This window comes from Hypanus sabinus, unplaced genomic scaffold, assembly GCF_030144855.1.
Source record: "Hypanus sabinus isolate sHypSab1 unplaced genomic scaffold, sHypSab1.hap1 scaffold_353, whole genome shotgun sequence".
Taxonomy (NCBI): domain Eukaryota; kingdom Metazoa; phylum Chordata; class Chondrichthyes; order Myliobatiformes; family Dasyatidae; genus Hypanus; species Hypanus sabinus.
The window spans coordinates 53,188-66,518 of record NW_026781254.1 but is presented as its reverse complement, the minus strand read 5'-3'; the positions used below and the strand labels follow the sequence as shown (position 1 = coordinate 66,518).

General features: G+C 45.2%; 1 protein-coding gene across 1 annotated transcript; it reads left to right on the top strand.

The window, feature by feature from the left end:
* The first annotated feature begins 2,952 nt into the window (after positions 1-2,952).
* Positions 2,953-12,890, top strand: LOC132388578 (gastrula zinc finger protein XlCGF26.1-like). The gene is made up of 2 exons (XM_059960957.1): positions 2,953-3,059; positions 10,048-12,890. Exon 2 carries the CDS (start codon positions 10,453-10,455, stop codon positions 12,325-12,327), a length of 1,875 nt encoding a protein of 624 aa, XP_059816940.1. The 5' UTR covers positions 2,953-3,059; positions 10,048-10,452; the 3' UTR covers positions 12,328-12,890.
* Positions 12,891-13,331: the final 441 nt, after the last annotated feature.

Below are 13,331 nucleotides of genomic sequence, written 5' to 3'. Positions count from 1 at the left end.
ACCTCGGGCAGTGAGTTCCAGATTTCAGCTACCCTGGTGACACCGGCTCCTCCGCTGTTGTGCGGGGTAGGGTTGTTTCCTTTGGGGGGGGGGCTCGATGTTATTGTTCCCTTTTGTCCAGAGGGGTGGGGTTTGTAGATTGATGATCGGGATGCCGTTCTTTTTTTAAGCTGGGGTTGGGGTGGGAGTTTGATTTTTCTCTCTGAACGACTTTCATGCTGGGACTCACAAACACAACAGCTCGTTAGTGCCGCTGTATCTGTCAGTTCACCAGCGCTTGAATGCCGCCGATCCTTGAATGTGGAGGCGGAAAAGCTGGAGAAGACAGCGCCCCACTCGCGACAAGGAGAGCCCGATCACGTGTCCATGTCCGTGATCTGATTGGATACATCGCCATGACGTTCCGAGCAGTGAGATATCATTCACTGGCTCTTATTTTGGAAGGGATTCAGTCGGCCATCGCAGATTCACCGACAGCTTCGCACTGGGAAGCGGCCGTTCACCTGCTCCGTGTGTGCGAAGAGACTCATTCAGTTAACCCACCTTGTGATGCTCCGGTGAGTTCACAATAAATAGAGGCCACATTTCTGTCCGGAGTGAGCAAAGAGTTTTACTCAATCATCCCAGCTGCTGCAACACCAGCAACTTCACATCAGGGAGGAAGTTCAAATCAGCTCCGTGTTAAATGTTTAACCATCACGGTGACTGAAGGCAGCTGCAGGTTCATGAGGGACCGTTACTGTCAGATTCTGCAGTTCTTGCGGCTGCTCATCGCACCCAGGACTGAACCCTGGTCACTGAGCATTGGAGGAGTCGGTTCTGCTGATGTTAGACTTAAACTAGACTGGTGTTTAATATTGTGGATCTGTGAAAGATAAATCAGCTCTGTATCAAATCCCGTGTCTCAGGTTCTTATCGTCTCTAACACACTCACAATGTACACTAGAGTGGCCACTCTGTCCATCTGGTCCCTGCCCATGTTTCTGTTCCATATCAGTATATTAAAATCTACCCCTGCCGTTCCCCCTCTCACTCTCCCTGTGATGACAGGTTACAACTAGTCACCGCTCCGTGGAATAGGAGATTTCTCTTGAATTTCAGAGAATCATAGAAATCTACAACACATTACAGACGCTTTGGCCCACAATGTTGCGCCGACCATGTAACTTACACTAGAAACTGCTTTAAAATTACCCTACCGCATAGCCACCTATTTTCCTAAGCTCCGTGTACCTATCATAGGACTCTTAAAATACTCTATTGTATTCGCTTCTGCCACCATCGCTGGCAATGCATTCCACACAAACACCACTCTTTGCTTTAAAACCTTAGCTCTGACATCTCCTCTGTACCTACTTCCAAGCAGCTTAAACCTATTCCCCCTCGTGTTAGCCGTTTCTGCCCTGGGAAAAAAAGCCCCTGGCTATCCACACGACCAATGCCTCTCATCATCTTAGACACCTGCATGAATTTCCTACATGATTTTCTCCGGGCTGAACAAGACGATGAGCTCACTGTGGTTGTGACGTTGTTCAGGGCTCCGGACGAAGTTGGTTAAACTCCTTCTTCTCCGCTCTTTTCAATGTTTTGTGTCATTTTCACCTATTTTAAAGGACTGTGACTCACAGCTGGGTTGTTGCAATTTTTACGTACCAGCAGCAATAGATCACTAACGGAGTCTGGTTTCGATGTTAAAACCACTCTCTTCATTAGTATCTACTGCAAATCTAAAAGATTGAACGAAATAAACAGCAATTAACGGTGTTGTACGTATTCCAAACTATTGGGAAACAATGCTTAAAGTCTTAAGATGGTAAAGTGGAAAAGTTCAGTAATCTACGGAACAAGCGAGTGAGAGGAGAGATTTGTAAATCCACACGAAGATGTAGAGAGAAGGCAATTACGAAGAATTCCACACACATTCCACGCTGGGTGAACGAAATAACAGTCGCCGAAGATATTATCCGTCGATTAGTTCCGAAATACACTTAGAAATATCACCAGGTGACAGTCACAGGAATATCGTCTTCAAGTGGTTACCACAGAACACCCCGATTCCGGGTAAGGGAAATCCACACATATGGATTATACGAAGTGACAGTCACACATCCGTTGTGCACTGCGTGCCGATGATCAACCCAATCTTTTGGGCATAGCAGTGACAAGCTGAAGTCTCTCTCACTCTTCCTCTCTTCGTCTCCCTCTATCTCTCTCTCTCTCCCCTCCCTCTCCTCCCTCTCTGTCTCTCTGTCTCTGCTGTAGCGCCTGTGTGACGTCACAGACCCGCCTCACTCAGGCACTCAAAGCGACACTCACAGTAAACGAACCTGCGGTCTCGTAACACAATGCACCTCTAAAGTCTGACAGCAGACTAGCGAGTGAAACTTCGATGGTGCAGAATCAGAAACCAAAGAGTTGCCAGCCTGAGTCAGGCTTTGCGGCTCCAGAGAGAGAATGGGTCTGGAGTTTACGAGGAGGAGGAGAGAGAAGAAACAGACCAACAGGATATGGCTACAAAAGGAAAATCAGAAAAATTTGGAAAAAAGATTGTTAGTTTCTGCAAAATACTGGTGGAAATCAAAAGATTAGGCAGCAATTGTGGAGAGGAATAAATAAACAACTTTTAGACCGAGCCTCTTCAGCATGCCTAGACTGTGGACTCCACTGCTTAGTTACTACCTGAACTGCAGAGCTCCCCCAGCATTTTGTGTGTGTGCGTCTCTGTATGTCCAGCCACTGCAGAATCTCCTGTGTTTTATACTTGCATTTTACATTGGCATTAGATACACGTAGATATTGAATACATTGTTTATGTGAGCCGCTTCCTGCGTTAAAAAAGCTTCAGATTTTTTCTATATACCCGAAAAAAAATGAGATATGGACATTGAATCGGTGCTTCAAGAACTGTTTAATGGCACCGGCATTACCCAAAAGGCCCTGCCAGAGTAATTCTTATCAGGCACTGAAGCGCTGATGAACTGCGCAGGCGTCAGGCTGACGACGTCCCCGAGTATCACGCATGCGCGCAGCACACGAGGCCTTGAAAATGTCGGTTGCAGGTAAGAGCGATTCTCCGTGTTTTTATCTTAAACACCGACTTCGGGATAATTCCTCTGAATTTCGGACACCGTGACCAGCAACTCCGGGACAGTCCTGCCCTCTTCCCTCTCTCTCAGCCCCACGATCCGTACACGGGCCCCGGGGAGCTTCTGGCTGATAAGGGAATGGGAACCGATGGATCTCTCAGACAGAGCTGAGCTCCAGCTATCTAAATGCAAGGATTAGGAACTCGGAGAAAGGGAACAAAACCCATCTGTGGACACTCTCTGGAGGTCTAAGATTCGTATGTTACACGACCGCTGGACTAAGTGTGTAAATGTTGGAGTGGACTATGCTGAAAAATAGATGTGCTGGATTTTCTAAAATTGACTCCTTCTTCCTTAGACCACAACCTTATCTGTCATTCCTTATTTATTTATTTATTTATCTATCTATCTATCTATCTATCTATCTTATATATGGAAAAGCAGTATAACATTAGATGATCATCAGCATAAGATGAAAGTTTAAACCTTAGCCTTTGTTTTAAATTAGTACTTAGTCTTTTCTGTGATTAGAAAATCGGAATCTTGGTTAAATTACTGGACATAAAGTATGGTGAGGTGCAGTGCTAGCATTGTAGATTAGCAAAGATTCTACTGTGGATTGGACTTCCAGAGCACAGTTACTGGATATCCACAGGACAGTACTGTCGAAGACTAAGACAGTACTTTCAAATAGAATTGGAAAGGAAATGAGAGTGAATTTTTGCAGTGATGCAGGGCAAGAGAAAAGGAATGATCATTAATCACCATCAATGTTACATAGTTCACACTGAAAATAAAAGCACAAGGGAGAAATCGGCCTCTGCCGCACCTTTTTTTCAGAGTGCTCAGTGGTTCATTTGAAATCAGGTACAGAATTTTCCTGCACTTCTGATGGGAAATCTGTTGGATGTGTTTCTGACAAACATACACCCAAAAAATGTAATGAGTCAATGCACCAAGTGGATTGAACGCCAGCACTTTTGAACATTGTGTTTCAGCCTATTCTGTTTCAATCTTTATGAAATGTGAAATAATATGAAAGGTCTAGAACTTGATAGAGGGCTAAAAGATTACGAGAGGCACAGACAGGGTGGATAGTCAGTACCCGTTTCCCAGGGCACCAACAGCAAACACCAGAGGGCATATGTATAAAATTAAGGGAGGGAAGTTTAGGGGAGACTTCAGGGGTAAGTTTTTTTTTTACACAGAGAGTTGTGAGTGCCTGGAATGACTTGCCAGGGGTGAGGGTGGAGGCTAAAACATGAGGGGTATTTAACAGCCTCTTGGACAGGCACATGGATGAAAGAAAAATGGAGGGTTACGGGGTAGTGTGGGTTTAGTTCTTTTTTTAAGGTTTATATGGGTTGGCACAACATGGAGGGCTGAAGGGCCTGTACTGTGCTGTAGTGTTCTATTCTATGGCTCTAAAATCTTTTACATCACCAGTTGAGAAAATCATCTTTGTTCTACCTCCAATCACAAAGAGGAAATCTGCAGATGCTGGAAATCCAAGCTACACACACAAATTGCTGGAGGAATTCAGCATTAGTACTCTTTTCCATAGATGTTGCCTGGCCTGCTGAGTTCCTCCAGCATTTTGTGTGTGTTGCTTGTTCTACCTCCTCTCGGTCTGCATTTTTCTACCAGTGAGAACTGGCTACGTAATGATATCAAACACCTTTGCCCTGGGCAACAAGTAGCTTTCACATCACAAATGTGCCAGACTCCAGGGAGACGGACTACTGCCCTTAAAGGCAGTATTCCTTGGCATTACCATCACTGAGTTCACCACTTTCAGTCACCTGGGTGAGACTTCAGGGGAAATATTTATGTTCAATACTGTGTGTGTTGTGGTGATGCAAGAGTTGCTGGAGAATTTTCAAGTGGGAAGAAGTGGAGTGATATTTGGAAATCTGAAATTGAAAGCATCATTTAGCAAGAAAATCACAAATAGGTGGTGTGGCGAGTAAATCCTTCATTAACCTGTTACATAGGTTGTGTGAGAGTGCAGATGAACTCAATCAAGACTCAACCAGAGGAGATTAAAGTTCTTACTGACAGTGACTTGCTCGCTGTCGAAATGAATACCTCTCTATATAAAATTCAGTTTGCACATGTTGTTGTCACTGGGTAAAAATTGTACAGTACAAGGTTTTTGCACACACTGGTCATTACAAATTAGAGGGGATATTGGTGGGAAGGCGGGGAGACCTCCAGTGTCCCTGACGCCCTCACGTAGAAGGTGTATATCCAGCTGCACTTTAAGGAGTTAGAGCTGGAACTGGATGAATTCCGCATCATCCAAGCGTCAGAGGGTGTGATAGGTATGACGTGCAGAGAGGTGAGTTGTACCCAAGGTGCAGGACACAGGAAACTGGGTGAGAGTCTGGAAGGGGAATGAGGTTAAATAGCCATCGCCGAGTACTCTTGTTGCTATCCCACACAACAACAGGTGGACACTTTAGAAACTGTTGGGGGGAATTACCTGGCAGAGGAAAGTCAAAGGGGTGATAGGGGATTTGTTAGCTAGTGGAACAGAAGTAGAAAGGGACGAATATCCTAGTGGCAAGGCTTGCTAGTGCTCCCCTGTGGGGTGGGTGGTTAAACTAAAGTTGCAGGGAGGATTGGAGCCAGAATGACAGAACAGATAGTGGAGAGGTTGAATTGAATCGAATTGACTTTATTACTTACATTCTTCATACATGAGTTGCAGAAATCTTTATGTTACGTCTCTGTCTAAATGTGCAATGTGAAATTAATAATAGTTTATAATAAATAGTATGTACAACAGGACAGTCAGGATAAATAAAAGTACAATTGTATCAGCATGAATTAATCAATCAGAGGGCCTGGTGGAAGAAGCTGTCCCTGGGCCTGTTGATCCGGGCTTTCAGGCTGTGCTACCGTTTCCCAGATGGTAGCAGCTGGAACAGTTTGTGGTTGGGGTGACTCTGGTCCCCAATGATCCTTTTTACACAGTGGCCCTTTTTACACACCTGTTTTTGTCAATGTCCTAAATAGTGAGAAGTTCACATCTACATATGCGCTGGGCTGTCTACACCACTCTCTGCAGAGTCCTGCAACTGAGTGAAGTACAGCACCCATACCAGGCAGTCATGCAGCCAGTCAGGATGCTCTCAATTGTGCCCCTGTAGAAAGTTGTTAGTATTTGGGGCCCCGTCCCACACTTCCTGAACCGCCTGCGGTGAAAGTGGTGCTGTTGTGCCTTTTTCACCACACAGCCAGTATGTACAGACCCGGTGAGATCCTCGGTGTTGTGTGTGCCAGGGAACTTAAAGCTGTTCACCCTCTCAGCCCCAGATCCTGGGTCAGCCTGTCTCCATTTCTCCTGTAGTCTGCAGCCAGCTCCTTTGTTTCAGTGACATTGAGGGCAAGGTTGTTTTTTTGACACCAAACAGATGTCATTCAGACCTCAGGACATGAAATTATGATATTGTAGCCATTACTTGGACTTGCTTGCGCCCAACAGTCTGAGGGATTTCAAGGAACAATCTGTAGAGAGATTGCGGACTATGCCAAGAAACAAAGGTTGATAAAGTGAATGATTTTAACTTTCCATTTATTGACTGGAATCCTAGGCTGTAAAAGGACTAGATGGGGTAGGGCTTATCAAATCTACCTTAATCAGTATATAAAATTCCCGATGTAGAAGTGTGCAATAAGCTAGTGACAGAAATTAGTGTATGGGAACACTTTGTATCTACTGATCATGAGATTCCAAGTAAATACAGAAAAGCAGAGGCCTGGACCTCTCTTGAGATTCTAAATTGAAAGGCCAATTTTTATGATATTTGCAAGGATTTGACAAGTGTTAATTGGGACAGGATGTTTTTTAGCAAAGGAGAACTTGGTAAGTGGGAGTTCTTCAGAAAGAAATTTTAAGGGTGTAGAGTTTGTATGTGTCTGACAAAATAAAAGTTGAATGGTAACTAGTGCAGGGAATCTTGGTTTTCAAGAGATATTGAGGCCCTGGATATCTCGTTCCTCTAAATGCCGTGGACTGTTGGGTGCAACCAAAACTCATTAATGACAACCATTTCATAATTCCACTCCTGAACTCATCTGACTTTCCTTTAGTTGTCTTCTGTTGGATTCTAAAAGCTTCCTAATGGTCCTTTGCTCTTTTGTTTGCCCTCTCCTCTGCTTTTATGTTGGTTTTGGTTTCTCATTTAACCCACGTTGTGCCCTGCTGCCATTCCAATGCTTCCACGTCTTTGGGATGTATCGATTACTCAGCTCTCGAATTGCTCTCAGAAACTCCAGCCATTGCTGCTCCATTGTCACTCCTACCTTTTCTCTTCCAAACAAGTTTGGCCAGCTTCTCTGTCACAGAAACATGGAGAAGTTCAGTACAGAAACAGGCTATTTGGCCCATCTAGTCAATGCCAAAAACATTTAATCTCTCTAATGCAACTACCTGCACCGGGATCATCACCCTCCGTACCCCTACCATCCAGGTACCTGTCAAACTTCTCTTAATGGTGAAATCGAGCTCATATTCTCCACTAGTGCTGACATCTCATTCTGCACTCTCACGACCATTTCAGCAAAGAACTTTTCCAAATGTTCCCATTAAACTTTCACCTTCCCCACTTACCCATGACCTCTGGTTGTCATCCCACCTAACCTCAGTGGAAAAAGCTGCTTGCATTTACCCTATCTATACCCTCATAATTTTGTTTACTTCTAACAAATCCTCAGAGCAATGTAAAATTTCCTTGTTTATGTTTAGAGCCTTTTTTAGGTGTATAAGATGATGAGGGGCATTGAGTGTGTGGAGAGCTAGAGGATTTTTCCCCAGCATTAAGATGGCTAACAGGATGGGGCATAGTTTTAAGGTGCTTGGAAATATATGCGGAGGGGATGTCAGGGGTAGGTTTTTTACACAGAGAGTGTTGGATGTGTCGAATGCACTGCCAGCAGCGGTTGTCGAGGCGGATACAACAGGCACTTTTAACACTCTCTTAGATAGTTACATGGAGCTCAGAAAAATAGAGTACTATGTGCTAGGGAAACCCCAGTCAGTTTCTAGAGTAAGTTACATAGTCGGCACAGCACTGTGGGCCAAAGGGTCTGTAATGTGCTATAGATTTCTATCATTCTATGAAATTCAAGGGAAATCTCCAAACCCACGGAGTGGTGACTAGTAGTGAATAGTGGGAAAGTTACTGGAACTTATGTGCAGGAACCGGAAATATAAGTATTTGGCTAGATGTGGACTGATTAAGGATAGACAGCATGGCTTTTTGCATGGTAGGTCATGTCTAACCAGTCTTACAGAGTCTCTTGAGGAAGTTATCAGGAAAGTGGTTGAAGACAAGGCAGTGGATGTTGTCTACATGGACGTTAGCAAGGCACTTGACACAGTCTCATATGGGAGGTTGGTCAAGAAGGTTCAGTCACTCAGCATTCTAGGTGAGATAGTAAATTGGATGAGACACTGTCTTTGGCAGAAGCCAGAGTGTGGTAGCAGATGGTTGCCTCTCTGACTAGAGGCCTGTGACTAGTGGTTGCCACAGGGATCAGTGCTAGATCTGTTGTGGTTTGTCATCTATATCAGTAATCTGGATGATAGTGTGGTTAACTGGATTAGCAGATTTATGACCACCAAGACTGGTGGTGTAGTGGACAGCGAGGAAGACTATCATGGCTTGCAGTGCAATCTGGACCCCCTGGGAAAATGGTTTGAGAAATGGAAAATGGAATTTAATTCAGACCAGTGTGAGCTGTTGCACTTTGGTTTGACCTACCAAGGGAGGTCTTTCACAGTGACTGGTCGGGCACGGAGGAGTGTTGTAGAAGAAAGGGACCTGGGAATACAAGTCCTTAATTCACTGAAAGTGGTATCACAGTTAGATAGTGACGGAAAGAAAGATTTTAGCCCATTGGCTTTCGTGAACCAAATCCTGACAATAGATGGATATTATGTTGACTTGTAAAAGAGGCCTAATTTGGAGTATTGTGTGATGTTTTGGTCACCTACTGACAGGAAAGATTTAAAAGAGATTCAAAGATTTCAGAGAAAATTCACAAGGCTGTTGTCAAGTTTGGAGGACTTGGGTTATAAGGAAAGATTGAACAGGTCAGGACTTTATTCTTTGGAATGTAGAAGATTGAGGTGAGATTTGATTGTGGTAGAGGGGCATAGATAGTGTAAATGCAAGCTGGCTTTCTCCACTGAGATTGGGTAGGACTTCAACCAGTGGCCAGGGGTTAAGGGTGAAAGGTGAAATGTTAAGGGGAACATGAGGGGAAGCTTCTGCACACAGATGGTCATCTAGGTTTGGAATGAGCAGCCAGCACAAGTGGTGCACGCGAGCTCGATTTCAACATTTAGGAAGTTCGTGTAGGTACCTGGATTGTAGGAGTGTGGGAGGGGCAATTTAAATAGTTCAGCACAAGACTAGATGGCCCAAAGGACCTGTTTCTGTGTTGTACTTTTCTACAAGAACTTGAAATATTACAAAAATTCACTCTAACCCCTTTTACCAGCTGTGCGGACCAACCAGTCATCTCAGCAGGAATTTTTTTATATGGTGTTAAAGCTGTAGCACTTTAAGTTAATAATACATAAAAGAATTCCCAGATGCACATCCACAAAGACAATTTGCGTGAGACTGTTTCAGTTACTGTGGGGCCAGGCACCCATGTAGCTCAGCAGGAACAGGGAATAATACCAATGGAGAGAGTCAAACTGAGCCAGGTCACAGATTGGAGACGGCAGAAATGCCCCATTCTTATAGAGACAGGAAGAGCTTCAGGGAATTGATTGTCATTCCAGATACCAGCACTCTGCCCAGTCAGAAGATGATTTCTCTGTCCAACTTGGGTTGAACCTCACTGTAACCGTGTGATACCAAGTCAAACCATGGCAACTCAAGTAATCTCATCTGAAATGTTGTCCTAAACCCATTGATGGATTTTGTAAATGTTTTCACAGGTTAAAAACGAGAAGGAATTTGTCGCCGGGGATCTCAAACAGAAAACGCCAGTTTTGCTGTCTCTGTCTGGATATTTAAGAAGTGGAGCGAGGGATTCAATCGACTATCCTTCCTGCTCAGACTGTGGAGAGGGATTCAATTGATCATTTGACCAAATAGCAAGCCAGTCATCTTACACAGGAGAAAGGCTGTTCACCTGCTCAGACAGTGGGAATAGATTCACTCAGTTATCACAATTGAAGGTACATCAGCAAGTTCACACTGGGCAAGGCCATTCATCTGTTCTGTGTGTGAGAAAGGATTCAGTTGGACCTGTGGACACACCAGTCAGTTCACACCACACCTGGTAGAGGCTGGTGATCTGCTGAATTTCTGGGAAAGGATTCACTCAGTCATTTGACCTTATGGCTCACCAGCGAGTTCACACTAGGGAGAAGCCATTCACCTGTTCAGTCTGTGGGAAGGGATTCACTCAGTCATCCAACCTACGGAGTCCCCAGCGAGTTCACACTGGGGAGAGGCCGTTCACCTGTTCAGAATGTGAGAAGAGATTCACTCAGTCATCCAACCTACGGAGTCCCCAGCGAGTTCACACTGGAGAGAGGCGCTTCACCTGCTCAGTCTGTGGGAAGAGATTCACTCGGTCATCCAACCTACTGGTACATCAGCGAGTTCACACTGGGGAGAAGCCATTCACCTGCTCAGAATGTGGGAAAGGATTCAGTGAGTTATCCAACCTACTGGTACATCAGCGAGTTCACTCTGGGGAGAAGCCATTCACCTGCTCAGTCTGTGCGAAGGGATTCACTCAGTCATCCAACCTACAGAGTCATCAGCGAGTTCACACTGGGGAGAAGCCATTCACCTGCTCAGAATGTGGGAAAGGATTCAGTGAGTTATCCAACCTACTGGTACATCAGCGAGTTCACTCTGGGGAGAAGCCATTCACCTGCTCAGTCTGTGCGAAGGGATTCACTCGGTCATCCAGCCTACAGAGTCATCAGCGAGTTCACACTGGGGAGAAGCCATTCACCTGCTCAGAATGTGGGAAAGGATTCAGTGCTTTATCCAGCCAACTGAGACATCAGCGAGTTCACACTGGGGAGAAGCCATTCACATGCTCAGAATGTGGGAAAGGATTCAGTGAGTTATCCAGCCTACTGAGACATCAGCGAGTTCACACTGGGGAGAAGCCGTTCACCTGCTCAGAATGTGGGAAAGGATTCAGTGAGTTATCCAGCCTACTGAGACATCAGCGAGTTCACACTGGGCAGAAACCGTTCACCTGTTCAGAATGCGGGAAGAGATTCACTCAGTCATCCCAACTACAGAGTCATCTGCCAGTTCACACTGGGGAGAGGCCATTCACCTGCTCAGACTGTGGAAAAGGATTCACTCTGATATCCCGCCTACAGAGACATCAGCGAGTTCACACGGGGGAGAAGCCATTCAACTGCTCAGTCTGTGGGAAGGGATTCACCCAGTCATCCCACCTACGGAGTCACCAGCGTGTTCACACTGGGGAGAAGCCATTCACCTGCTCAGTCTGTGGGAAGAGATTCACTGTGTCATCCCACCTACAGAGTCATCAGCGAATTCACACTGGGGTGAAGCCGTTCACCTGTTCAGAATGTGGGAAGGGATTCACTCAGTCATCCAACCTACGGAGTCATCAGCGAGTTCACACTGGAGAGAGGCCATTCATCTGCTCAGAATGTGGGAAGAGATTCACTCATTCATCCGCCCTACAAAGACACCAGCGAGCTCACACTGGGGAGAAGCCGTTCACCTGCTCAGAATGTGGGAAGGGATTCACTCAGTCATCCTACCTACTGAGACATGAGAGTGTTCACACCGGTGAAAAGCCGTTCAATTGCACAGAATGTGGGAAACGGTTCACTCTGTCATCCCACCTTCTGGAACACCAGCGAGTTCACACTGGGGAGATGCCGTTCCCCTGCTCAGAATGTGGGAAGAGATTCACTCGCTCATCCGACCTGCAGAATCATCAGCGAGTTCACACTGGAGAGAAGCCATTCCCCTGCTCAGAATGTGGGAAGAGGTTCAGTCACTCACGCTCCCTGCAGAGACACCAGTCAGTTCACACTGGGGAGAAGCCGTTCATCTGCTTAGTCTGTGGGAAGAGATTCACTGAGTCATCCAGATTACTGGAACATCAGCGAGTTCACACTGGGGAGAAGCCGTTCATCTGCTTAGTCTGTGGGAAGAGATTCAATAACTCATCCAGATTGCTGGAACATCAGCGAGCTCACACTTGAGAGAGGCCATTCACCTGCTCAGAATGTGGGAAGAGATTCACTCACTCTTCCACACTACAGAGACATCAGCGAGTTCACACTGGAGAGGAGCCATTTACCTGCTGAGAATGTGGGATAGGATTCACTCAGTCATTCCAACTACAGGCACACCAGTCAGTTGTTATGAATCCCTAGGTTTTGTTTGCTGTGGACTGTCATTTTAAGAGAGAGAGATTAAGAAGGTGAATCAGTCTGACTTGCAGCTTGTTTACATCACTCACAGCTTGTTCAGTTTTAACTGAGGACACAGACACTCAGAGTCAGACGGAGATGAAGGAGGAAAAATGGAAAGATCGATACAAGGGAAATAGGTGCCAAGGGTCACTGTTTGGAATTTTCCTATGCCCGCAAGTATGGGTTAATTATCGATTCATCGTACACCGAATGTGTGGTTGTCACCTTGTTTGATCCATAGGAGTGGATCTGATTTGGGGTATCATGTGAAGACCACCGATGTGTTAACCCTTGCCTGGGTGTGGTGTGGTAATTCACTTGAAGACGATACGCCTTGTGACAAGTCACTTTGGGTGGTAATTAGTATGTGGATTTGGAAGGATGACAGATAATATCTACAGTGACTGTTCTCTTGTTTTACCACCATGGAACCTGTGGAATTCGACATAATTGCCTTCTCTCGACATTTACCCTGGATTACATATATCTCTCTCATCACCTATTCTGTGGTTGAACTGAACTTTCATACTTTACCATCTCAAGACTCCAAGCCTTGTTCTCCCCAAGCTCAATAGTTTTGGATTTATATTTACACACATATATACACATAACACTGTTAACTTTTGTTTATCTTGCTTAAGTTACTATATTATAAGTCGATTCTAATAAAGATAGTTTTAAGATCAAAAACAGACTCCTGGTGTAGTCTCCACGAGGAAATCTGCAGATGCTTGGAAGTCAAACACACACAAAATGCTGGTGGAGCACAGCAGGCCAGGGAGCATCTATAA